General features: G+C 34.1%; 1 protein-coding gene across 3 annotated transcripts; it reads left to right on the forward strand.

Moving 5' to 3' along the window:
• The first annotated feature begins 4,606 nt into the window (after window positions 1-4,606).
• On the forward strand, window positions 4,607-12,428 carry LOC18433993 (uncharacterized). Of its 3 annotated transcripts, none has more exons than XM_088848897.1 (2): window positions 4,607-6,636; window positions 12,112-12,428. In XM_088848897.1, the coding sequence occupies exon 1, from the start codon at window positions 4,651-4,653 to the stop codon at window positions 6,610-6,612; it is 1,962 nt and encodes a 653-aa protein (XP_088705023.1). In that variant the 5' UTR covers window positions 4,607-4,650; the 3' UTR covers window positions 6,613-6,636; window positions 12,112-12,428. The 3 variants fall into 3 exon arrangements, with proteins under 3 accessions (XP_088705023.1, XP_088705024.1, XP_006844132.1); XM_088848898.1 differs by lacking the exon at window positions 12,112-12,428 and adding an exon at window positions 7,740-10,437; XM_006844069.4 differs by lacking the exon at window positions 12,112-12,428 and adding an exon at window positions 6,812-7,041.
• The last annotated feature ends 480 nt before the right edge of the window (window positions 12,429-12,908 follow it).

Raw genomic sequence — 12,908 nt, forward strand, 5'->3', positions numbered from 1 at the left:
CGGTCACAGTTGTTCGATAGAGTTTTAATTTTCAATTTTTTCTTTACTAATTGGAATGATCTGAAATTTGGAGCATGTGTGCATCTTAGTAAGGTGGACTTGATAAAAATATGAAAAAAATGAAAGTAATTTGTAAAATATAAACTGACCAAAATACTTCTGTAATATAAATTTGAAGCGCATGTACACTTAATATAAATTGATCAAAATACCGCACCTAATCCGATAGTGTTTCAACTTTTACTGTATTTTTTCTTGTGTTACTTTACTTCTTATTGCCTTTAGAAAAAATTTGTTTTTTTTTTTAATTTTTAAGGCCTTTTCACCCTGTCACTCACCCGAGTTACTTGGCTTGGGCAAGCTCAAGTCGTGAACCCAAGTCGAGTTTTTGAACCTCGGTATTTTTTTGTTCAAACCATGATTTGTTGTTAAGAGCGATCCAAATAACCCCAGGCCAAAAATTGATTAATATGTTGTTTGTGAAATTCGTCATCAGAGAATTAGATCCCACTTGTCCGAGGCAATCAGGTCGGGTCAACTCCCCAATCCAAGAATCAGTCACCCCGTTTTGGTTTTCGAAATATATATAGGAAATCGACTGGGTCCAGAAGAAAAACAATGATTTGCTACAGTAAAACATCAGTTGCTACAGTGAAAACATCGTTTTGCTATAGTAAAAATGTCTATTCACCGATTCAGACCAGTTTTTGGCTTGTTCACTGTTTTTTATGTGTTTTTTTGCCAGTTCATTATTAATAAAATGGCGATTCGGACAGCCGATTCATCGATCTAAACCGGTTTTTGCAATACCTGATTTTAGTCACCGATCCAATTTTTAAATCACTGAAAAATAGTATCTTGTAACAGTTTATCTAAACGGTTCATTTTTAAGTGCTTGCAAATTTGCCAAATCAACATCATTCTTTTATTTTTTTGTGGCTAAACTAGCGAACGACTTAAAACTTCTCAATGCATCTTCTCATTACATCAAGAGAGGGGAGGGCAATATAATATTTATATGGTCACATATTGATGGAGGGCAATTTCCAATTTGCCCCCCATTTGATCCAAGTGGTTTTTAAACACCCTATGTGACATTGGTACTCGCAGATATTAAGATGTAGATAATCGTGTTTGAAAACTCACTACGCTACTTATAAGATGAGATATTAATTTAGAAAATCTATTATTTTATAGGGTATTATAGTGAAATATTGGAATTTAAAAATACTGATATCTTTAAATAAAAATAAAATGCATGTAAGAAGTATGGTATTTGAAACTTGGTACCCGCCAGGTGAATTGACCAAGGGTGTCGTTTGTATAAGGTTGCAACCTTAAAAAATCAATAAAAGGTGCACTATTAATTTTAAGAAAAGTATACATTGAGACCATTTATCATTTGTGGTCAGAATCAATCTTGACCATTGGATGTGAAATTAGAGGGCTACATTTATTCCATTGGCCAAGCTCAAACTTCAAAAGAATTTTTCTCGAACTTTGTGACACACCTAAGCTATCAGATTTCTCATCAGATGGTTATACATAATTATGACCACCTTGTATAAAAGGTAAATGGTCTCATTGTATACTATCCTCAATGTTATTATAAAATAAAATTTTAATGTCAAAAGTTCTTAGGATGACCTGAAAATCTTTTTTTATCTCTAGTTATAAATTTTAGACTTTCAAAACGATTCAAATCAAGTAAATCTATAAATACATGAAAATCTTGAAAATGGATGGTCCATATGACGTGCACCAATTTTGGGACGCGAACTCATTTTTCTTTTTATTTTCAAACATCTCGATGTCGAGATGATCAATTAGAGAGTTTTACAACTTCAAACTAACTTTTTACGATAGATTTCTTAGGTGCACATTGATTCTACATTTTAAGGCCGCAACCTTATATAAAATTTTTCCATTAATCAAATGATACTGATATCATTGGCTATTTGAAGCGAGATATAGTGTGACTGAGCTGATATTTACAGTGCTTTTACTGTAGGAACAAAGAAAACTACCCCTAAGTACAATTTCTAAAGTTTGTTCATTTGGGCTTTCTTGAAACTAAAAAAAACAAAATTGTGTGGTTTATAACCTTAAACAAGTCAATTAAAGCACACTATCATATTATACCAGAAGAAGCAGTTTTGGTGCTGATTGCCCTATTTCTATCTATACTCACAAAATTTAAAGTTCTAAAAATGATGTTCATCAAGCAGGTCTATAGATATTTGAAAATTTTGAAAATAGATGGTCCAACATGCAATTTAAGCCTCGAACTTATTTTTCTCATATCGATATATCTCAACGTTGAGATGATCTTTTTTAAATTTATTAGTCGTTTTTAGTAGATTCTTTAGATTTCCATTAGTTGTAATGTATAAAGTTGGTGCTTGTATAAACTTTTTCCTGTTTATATAATGGATATCTCGAGGAGGTTTTAATTAGAATAATTAACGCTCATATCCTCCTATAGTTCCACTATATGAGAAATCATCTTATTTATAACATTATAATGTTTATACCCTATGTTTTGTAATTTTTTTAAATAATGGCGTTGCTCCTATTTTCGATCTTGAAGGTCATAAGTCTAACATTTGTAAAAAATAAAAATCCTTGGACCTTTTCGTAGGTGATTACAATGCTTAAAAATTATTCTAATATTAAAAGTTTGAATTTATCCAAACTTCAAATTTTCAATATCTAAAGTTTTCTCGCATCCGGCAAGCTCTCAGGTTTGCTTCCAAACTTCTTTAAATTTTGAAACGTATAAATCTAAAGTTTTCTAACCATTCATTGGCAAAGAATTTTTGGATAAAACATACAAATCTTGATAGTTCGAAGTAAGGGCAGTTTGGGAAAATGGATATCAACGTAATAATTAATTTATAAGAAAAACTTTTAAATATAAAATGTATACTATATGGCTATTTACTACTTCTTTTTTTTGGTATGTAGCATTCATCAAGCGCTAACCAATTAAGCTTAGGCTCTTTCCTATATTTACTTTTAGTATAAGGATGACACATTCATCATCAAATGTTATATGCGAATTTAGATAGTTGGAGTTGTGTTCTTAACTTGGTACAAAGTCCAAAATAAAATTTTTTAAATATTGTTGTGACACACTTCACAATATATCAAATTTCATATCCAATGGCTAAATAAAATTGTGACCTTCTTATATTAAAAGTAAGTAGATTTATCCTATATAATCATTTTTAAATAAGGAAAAATTTAAAATAAGGTCTAGGCTTTTTGGAGAGAAAGTAAAGCTTTACTTTAAAACTCACCGAATTGTAGTTCTGGTGTAGGAAAGCCTTTAAATAGATCATATTGTCCTTGATCATTATGATTGTGAAAAAAATAGGATTTCAAGCATGGAAAGTAATTTATATCGTAATATATTTGTCTAGACTGTCCAGTTTCGCTTGTTTATATATCTTCAAGATCTATATCAATTTTATTTTAACAACAAATTTCACAATCAATTGTGTAAACTGATTTTAGAGCCGCCATAGAGATTTCCTGCCCAAAGTATGTTTTTGAATGAGGTTTCAAGGTGAGGCTTTATTATTTCTTGATTAGACCTAGGGCTCATAAAAACTGCATCCTTTCAATAAAGAGGGTGGTTTGTATAGAGCTTAGGCTCTAAACAATCAAATTAGAGCCTACTTTCAAATGGTATTGAGAAATGTGGTTTCAACACTGGAAATCTTTGGGATATATTTTCATTTTATTTATAAAGTTTAAAGCTTCAAAAATAGTGTAGATCGATAGATCTATGAAAACTTGATAATCTTGAAAATTGACGATCAAAAAATGCATTACAAAATATACTATTTCCAAAATTTGAAATCTATTTTTTTGTCATGTCCACGCATCTTGATGTTGAGATGATCAATTTGAGGATATTTGAGTATTAAAACAATTTTTTCCAGTGAAATTTTTGAGATAGGCTCTAATTTGATTGTGTAGAGTCCCGGCCTTATATAAACTTTTTCCTTTAAGTAATAATAATTTTAAAAAATATGTTTTGATAGGGCTGTACCCTTATCAAATGAAATAAAGCTTAACCTCCAAACCGACAAAAAAAAATGGCAGTTCTAACATTGGAATACCTTCACGATCATTTCATCCTCAATACATACATTTGTGAAAAAAAATTAAGATTGTAAGTCCTAAAAATAGCTCAAATTGTAACACATTGTCTAGGCCATTCATTTCCCCCTATAAATTAGTCTTCATGAACCGGCAAAATCTGTATCATTTTTTGAAACTTCTAATTTCATAGTCAGTGTTAGTCATTTCATTTGTATCCTTTTATTTTCTTTCCTCTCCTTAATTCCCCTGAAATGACGTAACGCCATTCAAAGTATTGACCAAGCCGAAATCATCCGAAATTTTAACAACTCATCCCGAAAAATAGCGTCTCCTTTTGCGGACCGAGCCGAAATCTTTGAAAATTTAAAAACTTCGCCCTCGATAAGGGGTTTAGAGGAAGGCATTTCCGATATAAACTTAAATATATGAGGTCAAATCTGAAATTTCTGCAGTATCTGCGGAATTTATCCTCAAAAAATGAAAACCTTCGTTTATTGCCTGAAGTTTTTTATCTCTCCTCTCTCTTCTCTCTACACCATGGCCCGAAACGCAGAGAAGCTGCCCTTCATTCTGCAAACCCTAGAAATCTTACAGCCTGAAACCAGAGAGAATGTAACCCTAAATTTAGAAACTGTAGATCGAGAATTCGTGGATTCTGGCGCCCTAGACCCAGAAACCCTAAGGTGCCATGACGAAGCCCGGGATCGCGAGATTGACTTCTTTGCTTCTACTGATACCCTAGAACCAGGTCATGAATTTGGAAAGGGATTGGGGTTGGAAGAAGAAGGAGAAGAAGCAGGAGAATACGAAGAACCAGAAGAATTGGGTCGTGATTTCATGGATCAGGTAAGCCTGGCACTTGGTTTGTTAGATCGAAATGTGAGAACCCAAGAAAGATCCTATAATCTGAATTTGCGTTCATACTCTCCATCTGAATCTCAATCAAGGGTTTTGGATGGTGGGTATGATTCAGATCATCGATCTCTAGATTCAGGATCGGGATTAGATTGGGGCTCAGATATAGGGTTTGGGCTAGGTCTTGATCTAGGGTTTGGACTGGGTAGAACAACTATAGAAGAGGATGATGTTGATGATGGTAATGTGTATGAACACGATGATGAATCTATACCTGAAATGGGACTTCCATGGCATGAGGATACTGATTTTGGTTGCAGATATGGGGGTTTGTCTGGTGAACTGCCTTTGTATTCTGGTAGTTCAGTGTCAAATTCTTGTGATACCTCAGTTTCAGGCTCAACTGGAGCCAGGTCTTCCATTCTGAGTACCCAAACTCTAGGAACAGTTCGGGGCAATATGAACTCGACTGAGAACACAAGCTCTCGCAATACGGTTGATGATGAATTTGGGTTTGTGGGGCTTGATCCATTTTCAGATTCTGAAATGTGTACTTATCAAAGTGGTGGGCTTTCTAGAGCTTGGGATGTCAATTCCAGTGTAAGCTGTAGTTTAGATAGTGATGAACGTGATCATGATCTTGGTGATTTTGGAACAATGGGTTTTGATTGTAGTACTAATTCTACTTCAGATGGGGATTTGTTTGATGCGCATTCTAGGTTTTTGCGGGTTGGCCATGGTTCAGATTTTACTTCAGATGAGGAGTCGCTTATAGAGAGAGGAATTGACGATTCTGGTGATTGGGGTGTTGAATCAAATCCGAATCATGACTTGGGTGATGGAATAGAGGAAAACTTTGGACTTCCGATTTGTTGGGATTGCCTCCCTTTGGATGATCAGAGGGATTTGAATGATGATGCTGAATGGGAAGAAGTAGGTGACGAATTTGGCGAGAGGGAGGTTTCCAGTCGAACTAATTCAACTTATGCAGGCCTCTATCTAGAAGAGAGAACAATTGATGATCAACGAAGTCATGCTGACCTTGAGGAAGAATTGGTACCAGAAGAAGAACCATTGTCAGACGAGGAATTCGTGCCCCGGGAGGAGGCAGTCCCTGGAGAGCTAGTAGTGGTAGGACAAAATGAAGATGACGAATCAATCAATGAGGATATTCATGAAATTGGGTCAATGGTAGAAATGAGAAACCGAGACTGGGCAGTTCTTTCTATTGATAATCCCATTGAGTTTATAGTGGAGCCTCTTAGCAATGGGGAAATTGAGCCCTATGAAAGTGAAGATTTTGTGTATACAGCTGCCGGACATGAGATATTGCTAGGGCGATGGGCTGAAAATGAAAGTTTTCAGAGAGGAAGCCCCCCTGTATCTAACGCTTTTGTCAAAAACTTGGCATCGATTGTGTTGACCCAAAAAGATGCTGATAACCATAACACACTTTGTGCAGTTTGTAAGGATGACATTTCTATTGGAGAGAGGGCCACTCAATTGCCTTGTTTGCACCATTATCATAAAGGATGTATTTTGCCTTGGTTGGAAATTCGGAGCACATGCCCTATGTGTCGGTATGAAATGCCTACTGATGATCCAGAGTATGAGAGGTGGAGAAGACAACAGGTGGTAGGCTGATTTGGAGGGCATCTGTTATCTCAGGTATGGCCTCGGTTTTTTCTATGCAAAACTTACAGTTTTGCTTGTTCATATTGTTTTCCAGTTGTTTAATTGTTGTACTTCTTTTCTACAATACCTTCACTATATTTGGCTACATTTGGTTGGATTTACGTCTCTGAATCTTGAAACTTTTGACTTTTATATTTGGATAATATAGTGTAGGAGGTGGACCATGTCAGCTTCATTTGAATGTATATCCTGAGAGGATATTCGGGTTTTATATAGATGGTTTAAACTTTAAACCCATCTTGTTGTTAGTCTGATGTACTTTTTGTTATGAGGTCAACATATGTCGGCCTTCACCTTTATTTATCTTTAATGGATTCTTTCTTGTAAAATGTTTAAGGTTATTTCACAATAAAAAGAGAGGAGGGGAGGTGGTGCTAATGGAGTTTTTATCTATTCATTTATTTCTTTATTTTTGGTGATTTTTGGGATTCTAAGGAATGGCAGCGCGAGTTATTGGTCTGTTCCAATGGTTCTTCCTGAGCGTGAAACATTTTTGTTTCCCTTTGTTGGCATACATGACATCGTTTACAGTCTTACAGATGAAAGAACCACTTCAAAGGAGATAAACAATTTTAAAAAGTATAAAAAGATTTACAAAGTAACAATATAAAACAACTGTTCTAAAAATAAAATAGAATGACCTTTTATTAAAAAAATAAAAAATAAAATGAAACAATTTTCAGTATTATGATGAGATGGTTCCCACTAAAGTGGATTTTCGTACCTATTGGAAAAATGAAGAAACTACTGCATGTTCTTTCAATTTGGTAGCTTGAGTTACAAATTGAAAGAAGACAATATTTTCACCCATCATGAATGTGATAAGGCATGGCTTATGTGAGACTTGCCTCACTGTTACTTTATAGTTGAAGGTTTCCTTTGATGGATTTGAACATGGAGGCAAAAATAGATTAGGGGAAACATGGTATTAGTCTGGTATTTTATAATTATTTGACGTCATTATTTACTGATAATTCTATATGTGGACAAATCACAAAGTGCTCTGTGATTCATTTCCATAAAAGCACCATTTTCAGACTTTCATGTGTATTACATGTTCTATTTTGCAACTCCAGCAACAGTGGCAAACCAAATTGAGAATATTATGAGGGATTTCTTGTGTGGTAGTAATTCAGAGAAAATGGGTATCACTTCGTCCATCGGGGAAAGGTTAGGAAGCCTAAAGGGAAAGTTGGCTTGCAAATGAATGAGGAACACAAACCTCACGCTCATGAAGAAGGTAGTCTAGGAGTCAGGGCTTCTCAAGGGTATGGAATGGTGCAAATAGCTGCTGTTCCAGGTTTGTTAGCAGCACAAGGATGTTAGTGAGCAATGGCAAGAGCACCAGTCTTGTATACAGGAATCTTGCATACAAGTGTCTGCTTTGGCTTGGTAAGCTCGTAGAAGGTTCTGGTCAAACTACTGTTTGGACCCCATGGTTCAAGCAATCCATAAAAGAGGCGGTAGAGGCCTGTGAGGAGCTGTAGGATGACCTTCAGGTCTTCTATACTTGCCTGGTAGGGAGGTTATCTTGGCCGAGATGCCATATAACAGAGGAAATTTCAGCATTATGTCTATGTACAACAGCACAACATGGTGCATTGAATCAAACTTGACTGCTAGTAGAGTTAGGTGAGCGGTGAGCCCCTGGCCCACAAAAAACCCAAGCTTTTTCCTGGCTGGTAGTGCTCATCAGGGTGCTCACAGTCGACAACGTAATGAAGCGAGGAATGATAATCATGAATATATGTGTGTTTGCAAAGCAGGTCCAGAAACAATGTCTCACATCCCCCTTTGCAACACATCTTTGGTCCTTTTTCTTATGACTGTTAGATATAATAAGCATACAACCCCCTTCATTTTGGCTTTCTGGATGTAATGCCTTCTCCTCCTTTGTCTAAGTAGGGCATCATTCGTTGGTGGCCAATAAGCATACGACCCCCTTCATTTTGGCTTTATGGATGTAATGCCTTCTCCTCCTCTGTCTAGGTAGGGCATCATTCGTTGGTGGCCAATAAGCATACGACCCCCTTCATTTTGGCTTTATGGATGTAATGCCTTCTCCTCCTTTGTCTAAGTAGGGCATCATTCGTTGCCAGCTAGTAATGCTGGCCGTGCTTTAGTTGTTATGGTTGGCAATGAAAACTTGGGCGAGCCTATTTGGACTCCCACAAGTTGCTTGGGCTGCTTGGGCGTGTCGAGCCTGAAAAACCCCCAAACTCTGGTGTAATACATATGTACAGTACCTGGACATGTGCTGTAGTAGACTCGCTTGCCCAAGTTTCACAGTACTTGGGAAGTGTTTATTCAAATAGTGTGCATCTATCCCTGCAGAGGAAGGGTATCATTTGTATCAATCTCTTTGAAGTATCATTTGTATCATTCTCTTTGAAGTGATTTGTCAGAATTGTGATGCTCTACTTTTATAGATTGAAACGATTTAGGTATCTACTAGGAAAGCAGGTTGAATCTGATTTGGTTCCAAATCTTATGCATGGGGAAGCGGCCTGCCTGATTTATCAATTGGATGAATCGTCACAAATGTATGGAATGCTCCACTATCATTGATATTGACAGATATTATTAGAAATTTTGATATCCATCATGGCAATGGAAGAAAAATTTTCTGTTGTGCTCGTCACAAACCGTCCCGGCTCACATTTGAGACCAATGAATACTAATTGTAAAACATCATTACGACCTAACTTGAATGCTGAACTTGAAGAGGATTGAAGCAGAAACGTTTTTAAAGTACGGGAAATTGAATGGTGTTTTGGAATAGGTGCTTAACTGTTTTTCTTTTGCCATTTCTATCTTTTGATATTTTTTTCATTTTTTTTTCTCTGTTTTTTCACTTTTTTCTCTCGGAGTTAGGTTTTATGAGAGAGTTGAAAACTCTGATATGCCAATGTTGGGTGAGGTTGGCTTACAGTTCAATTATTTGCACTAATTGCCAGCGATGGAACTTTTTTTAAATTCCTTAATACATGTTCTTTTGAATGTACATGGTGAAATGCTCAGTATCTCCCTTATACAAGCATAATTCTTACTGTGTTAACAGGTAGCAAATTACATAACTCTTTCAGGGTTACATTTCTTTTTTTTTTCTAAAGGCTGCCCTATTGCATCTATAAAAAAAGATAACGATTTTGAATTACCCAACCTTGTCTGAAGGTGCGTTTTAAGTGAATCGGATGCGGATGAATGCGAAGACAATGCGAGTTATTCAAATCTAAATGGGATTGTATATAACGAGACGGTGACCTTTTTGGAAACAGATCATTGTTATTCCAAGCTGCTAGTTGTTAAATTGGGTGGCTGGGATGTCATTTTCTAGTACAAAGTTTTAAAAAAATATTGTTCACACCCTGCTTGATTTTCCAAAAGGTTTTAAAAAACGGATAAGTGACATGGATGGCCACCTCAACGTGTAAGATCGGCAATCCAGATCTGAGAATAAGACGTATTGTCAAGTTTTGATCAAAAATTTAAAAAATCACTAAAGTCTCTAAAAATGGTGTTTTTTGAGTGTTTTTTTTTTAAATTGGGAGGGGTGTATTATGCATTTTAATTATTTTCTAAAAATATGTGAATATTGAGATGTTTTTCTATCTTAATCATTTATTCATATCATTGAAAAAAACTTAATAAAAAACAAGATAAAAATTCTAAAATATTAATAGAAAAAATATAGCATTAAAAAGACAAATAAAAATGAATAAAATTTAAAAATTGACTTTTTTCCCCTTAAATTTGCAAAGTCATGAAATAAAATTGAAGATAATTAAAAAAATTGAAGAAGTTACTTGTTCCCAAAACCATATGTATCAAGAGTTCATATTCATCAAAAGACCTAATTTTATTTAGTAAAATAAATTTTTTTTTTTAGAAAAATTGATTTCTCAGGTGCAATTGGTATACAGATGCATTCGTAGCTGTAAAGGTAAGGTGCACCTTCAAATTTTATCATGGATTATATTTTGATGTATAATGTTCTTAGGATTATCTTAAAATCTATTTTTATATTTAATTATAAAATTTTAAATTTAAAAAATGGTTAAAATCATATAGATCTATAAACATACGAAAATCTTGAAAATGAACGGTGCAGATAATATGTCGTAAAATGCACTATTTCTGAGATTTAAAATCTTTTTATTTTTCATGGTCATACATCTCGATGTCGAGATGATCAATCAAAGGGTTTTCAACATTTAAACTACCTTTTTCTATGGATTTTTGAGGTGCATATGTAGTTCTACATTATAAGGTTGCATCTTTGTATAAACTTTTTTCTTCTAAAAAATTCCTAAAATTGAACATTTCAAGCAAAAATCGACCCACAATTTCTATGGATTGGACAAATCAAAATGTAAAGGTTTCGATTTTCTTTCAAATACTCTAAATCAGCGTTTTAAAAAAACGCCGAATCGAACCGGACTCGCCTGGTTCGACTCGGGAATCGTCATGGATAGATCGAATCGGCGAAAAAAACGGGAATCGTCCGGTTCTAGAGAGAACTGGACGATTCTGTACACTGATTCGCCGATTCACTGTACAGAATAGGCGAGTCCCGTACAAAATTTTTTTTTTTTTTTTTTGGTAATCCATGATAGATTTTTTTGTAATACTTGATCGATTTTTTTGTAATCCATGATCGAATTGTTTTTTTTTTTTTGTAATCCATGATCGAATTTTTTGTTTTCTTTTTTTTTTGTAACCCATGATAGAATTTTTTGTAATCCATGATCGCAATGTTTGTTTTTTTTTCTTGTAATCCAGGATCGAATTTGTTGTTTTTTTTTTTTTTTTTTGTAACCCATGATAGAATTTTTTGTAATCCATGATCGAATGTTTTGTAATACATGATCGAAATGTTTGTTTTTTTTTTGTAATCCATGATCAAAATGTTTGTTTTTTTTTTTGTAATCCATGATCCAATTTTTTGTTTTTTGCTTTTTTTGTAACCCATGATAGAGTTTTTTGTAATCCATGATTGAATTTTTTGTAATCCATGATCGAATTGTTTTTTTCTTTTTTTGTAATCCACGATTGAATTTTTTGTTTTTTTTTGTTTGCTTTTTTTGTAATCTATGATCGAATTTTATGTAATCCATGATCGAATTTTTTGTAATCCATGATTGAATTTTTTGAAAATTTGTGATTTTTTTTTTTAATCCATGATCGAATTTTTTTTTGTAATCCATGATAGAATTTTTTGAAAATTTGTGATTTTTTTTTTTTAATCCATGATCGAATTTTTTTTTGTAATCCATGATAGAATTTTTTGAAAATTTGTGATTTTTTTTTTTTAATCCATGATCGATTTTTTTGAAAATTTGTTTTTTTTTTTTTTTTATCCATATTATTCAAAGAGAAAATGAGAGAGATGATGATTCTGAGGCCATCCTATCCCAGCCATATTATTCACATATTGAGTTCCAACAGCAACAGTGTAGGGCTGAGCACGACAGTGCAGGTGAGCATGAAGGATGGACAATCTTCGGGGATTTTAGATTGGGAACACAACAAAACACTAACACTCAGGGATTTGGGAATAGTCAGACGCCTGCTAATATTGATGATTCGTTTAGATCGAATCAATGAATTGTTAAACGAATTCAATCAATGGCACCAGCGTGACCAAGAAGAACAATAACATCGTCTATCATTTTATTTTTAGATCATATGTTACTAATTTTATGCTTTATTGTAGTCCATGTATGTTGATATACTTATTCCATGATAATTATATGTTTATCCTTTTGTGTGATGTAAATTAAATGCTGAATGGCGGTTCATGCAGGGAAAGAACATATCAATATTTGCATATTCATTCAAAAACATGAAAATTCTTAATGGAGTACCCTCATTTCTTATTGAATTCTTAAAAAACAATATTTATAATGAATTTTAATAATTTTTTGGGATTTTTTTTAAATTATTTTTTTCGATTCACCCGATTCCAGATCGTCGATTCGCCGATCCGGATCGGTTTTTTGGAAGCCCAATCCGGGTCACCGATCCGTTTTTTAAACCATTGCTCTAAATTGTAGCAAAATTGGTTCGATATCGAAGATTAAATCCATAAATGGCATATTTTCAAAACCCTAGACTGTTCATCACATGCGAGCAAGAAAAAATTCATAGAAAAAAATTACTAAATTATAAATAAATTTATCTAATCTATTTAAGAGATAAAGGGTGATAAAAAAAGCACAATTCAATTTGATAAAAAGTGAGCT

The sequence above is a fragment of the Amborella trichopoda genome, chromosome 10 (genome assembly GCF_054954075.1).
Source record: "Amborella trichopoda isolate Santa Cruz 75 chromosome 10, AtrichopodaSantaCruz75HAP2 v2.0, whole genome shotgun sequence".
NCBI lineage: Eukaryota > Viridiplantae > Streptophyta > Magnoliopsida > Amborellales > Amborellaceae > Amborella > Amborella trichopoda.

What these genes read in the sequence shown, in the direction of transcription:
- LOC18433993 (XM_088848897.1), top strand. Translation starts at nt 4,651, where the DNA reads ATGGCCCGAAACGCAGAGAAGCTGCCCTTCATTCTGCAAACCCTAGAA.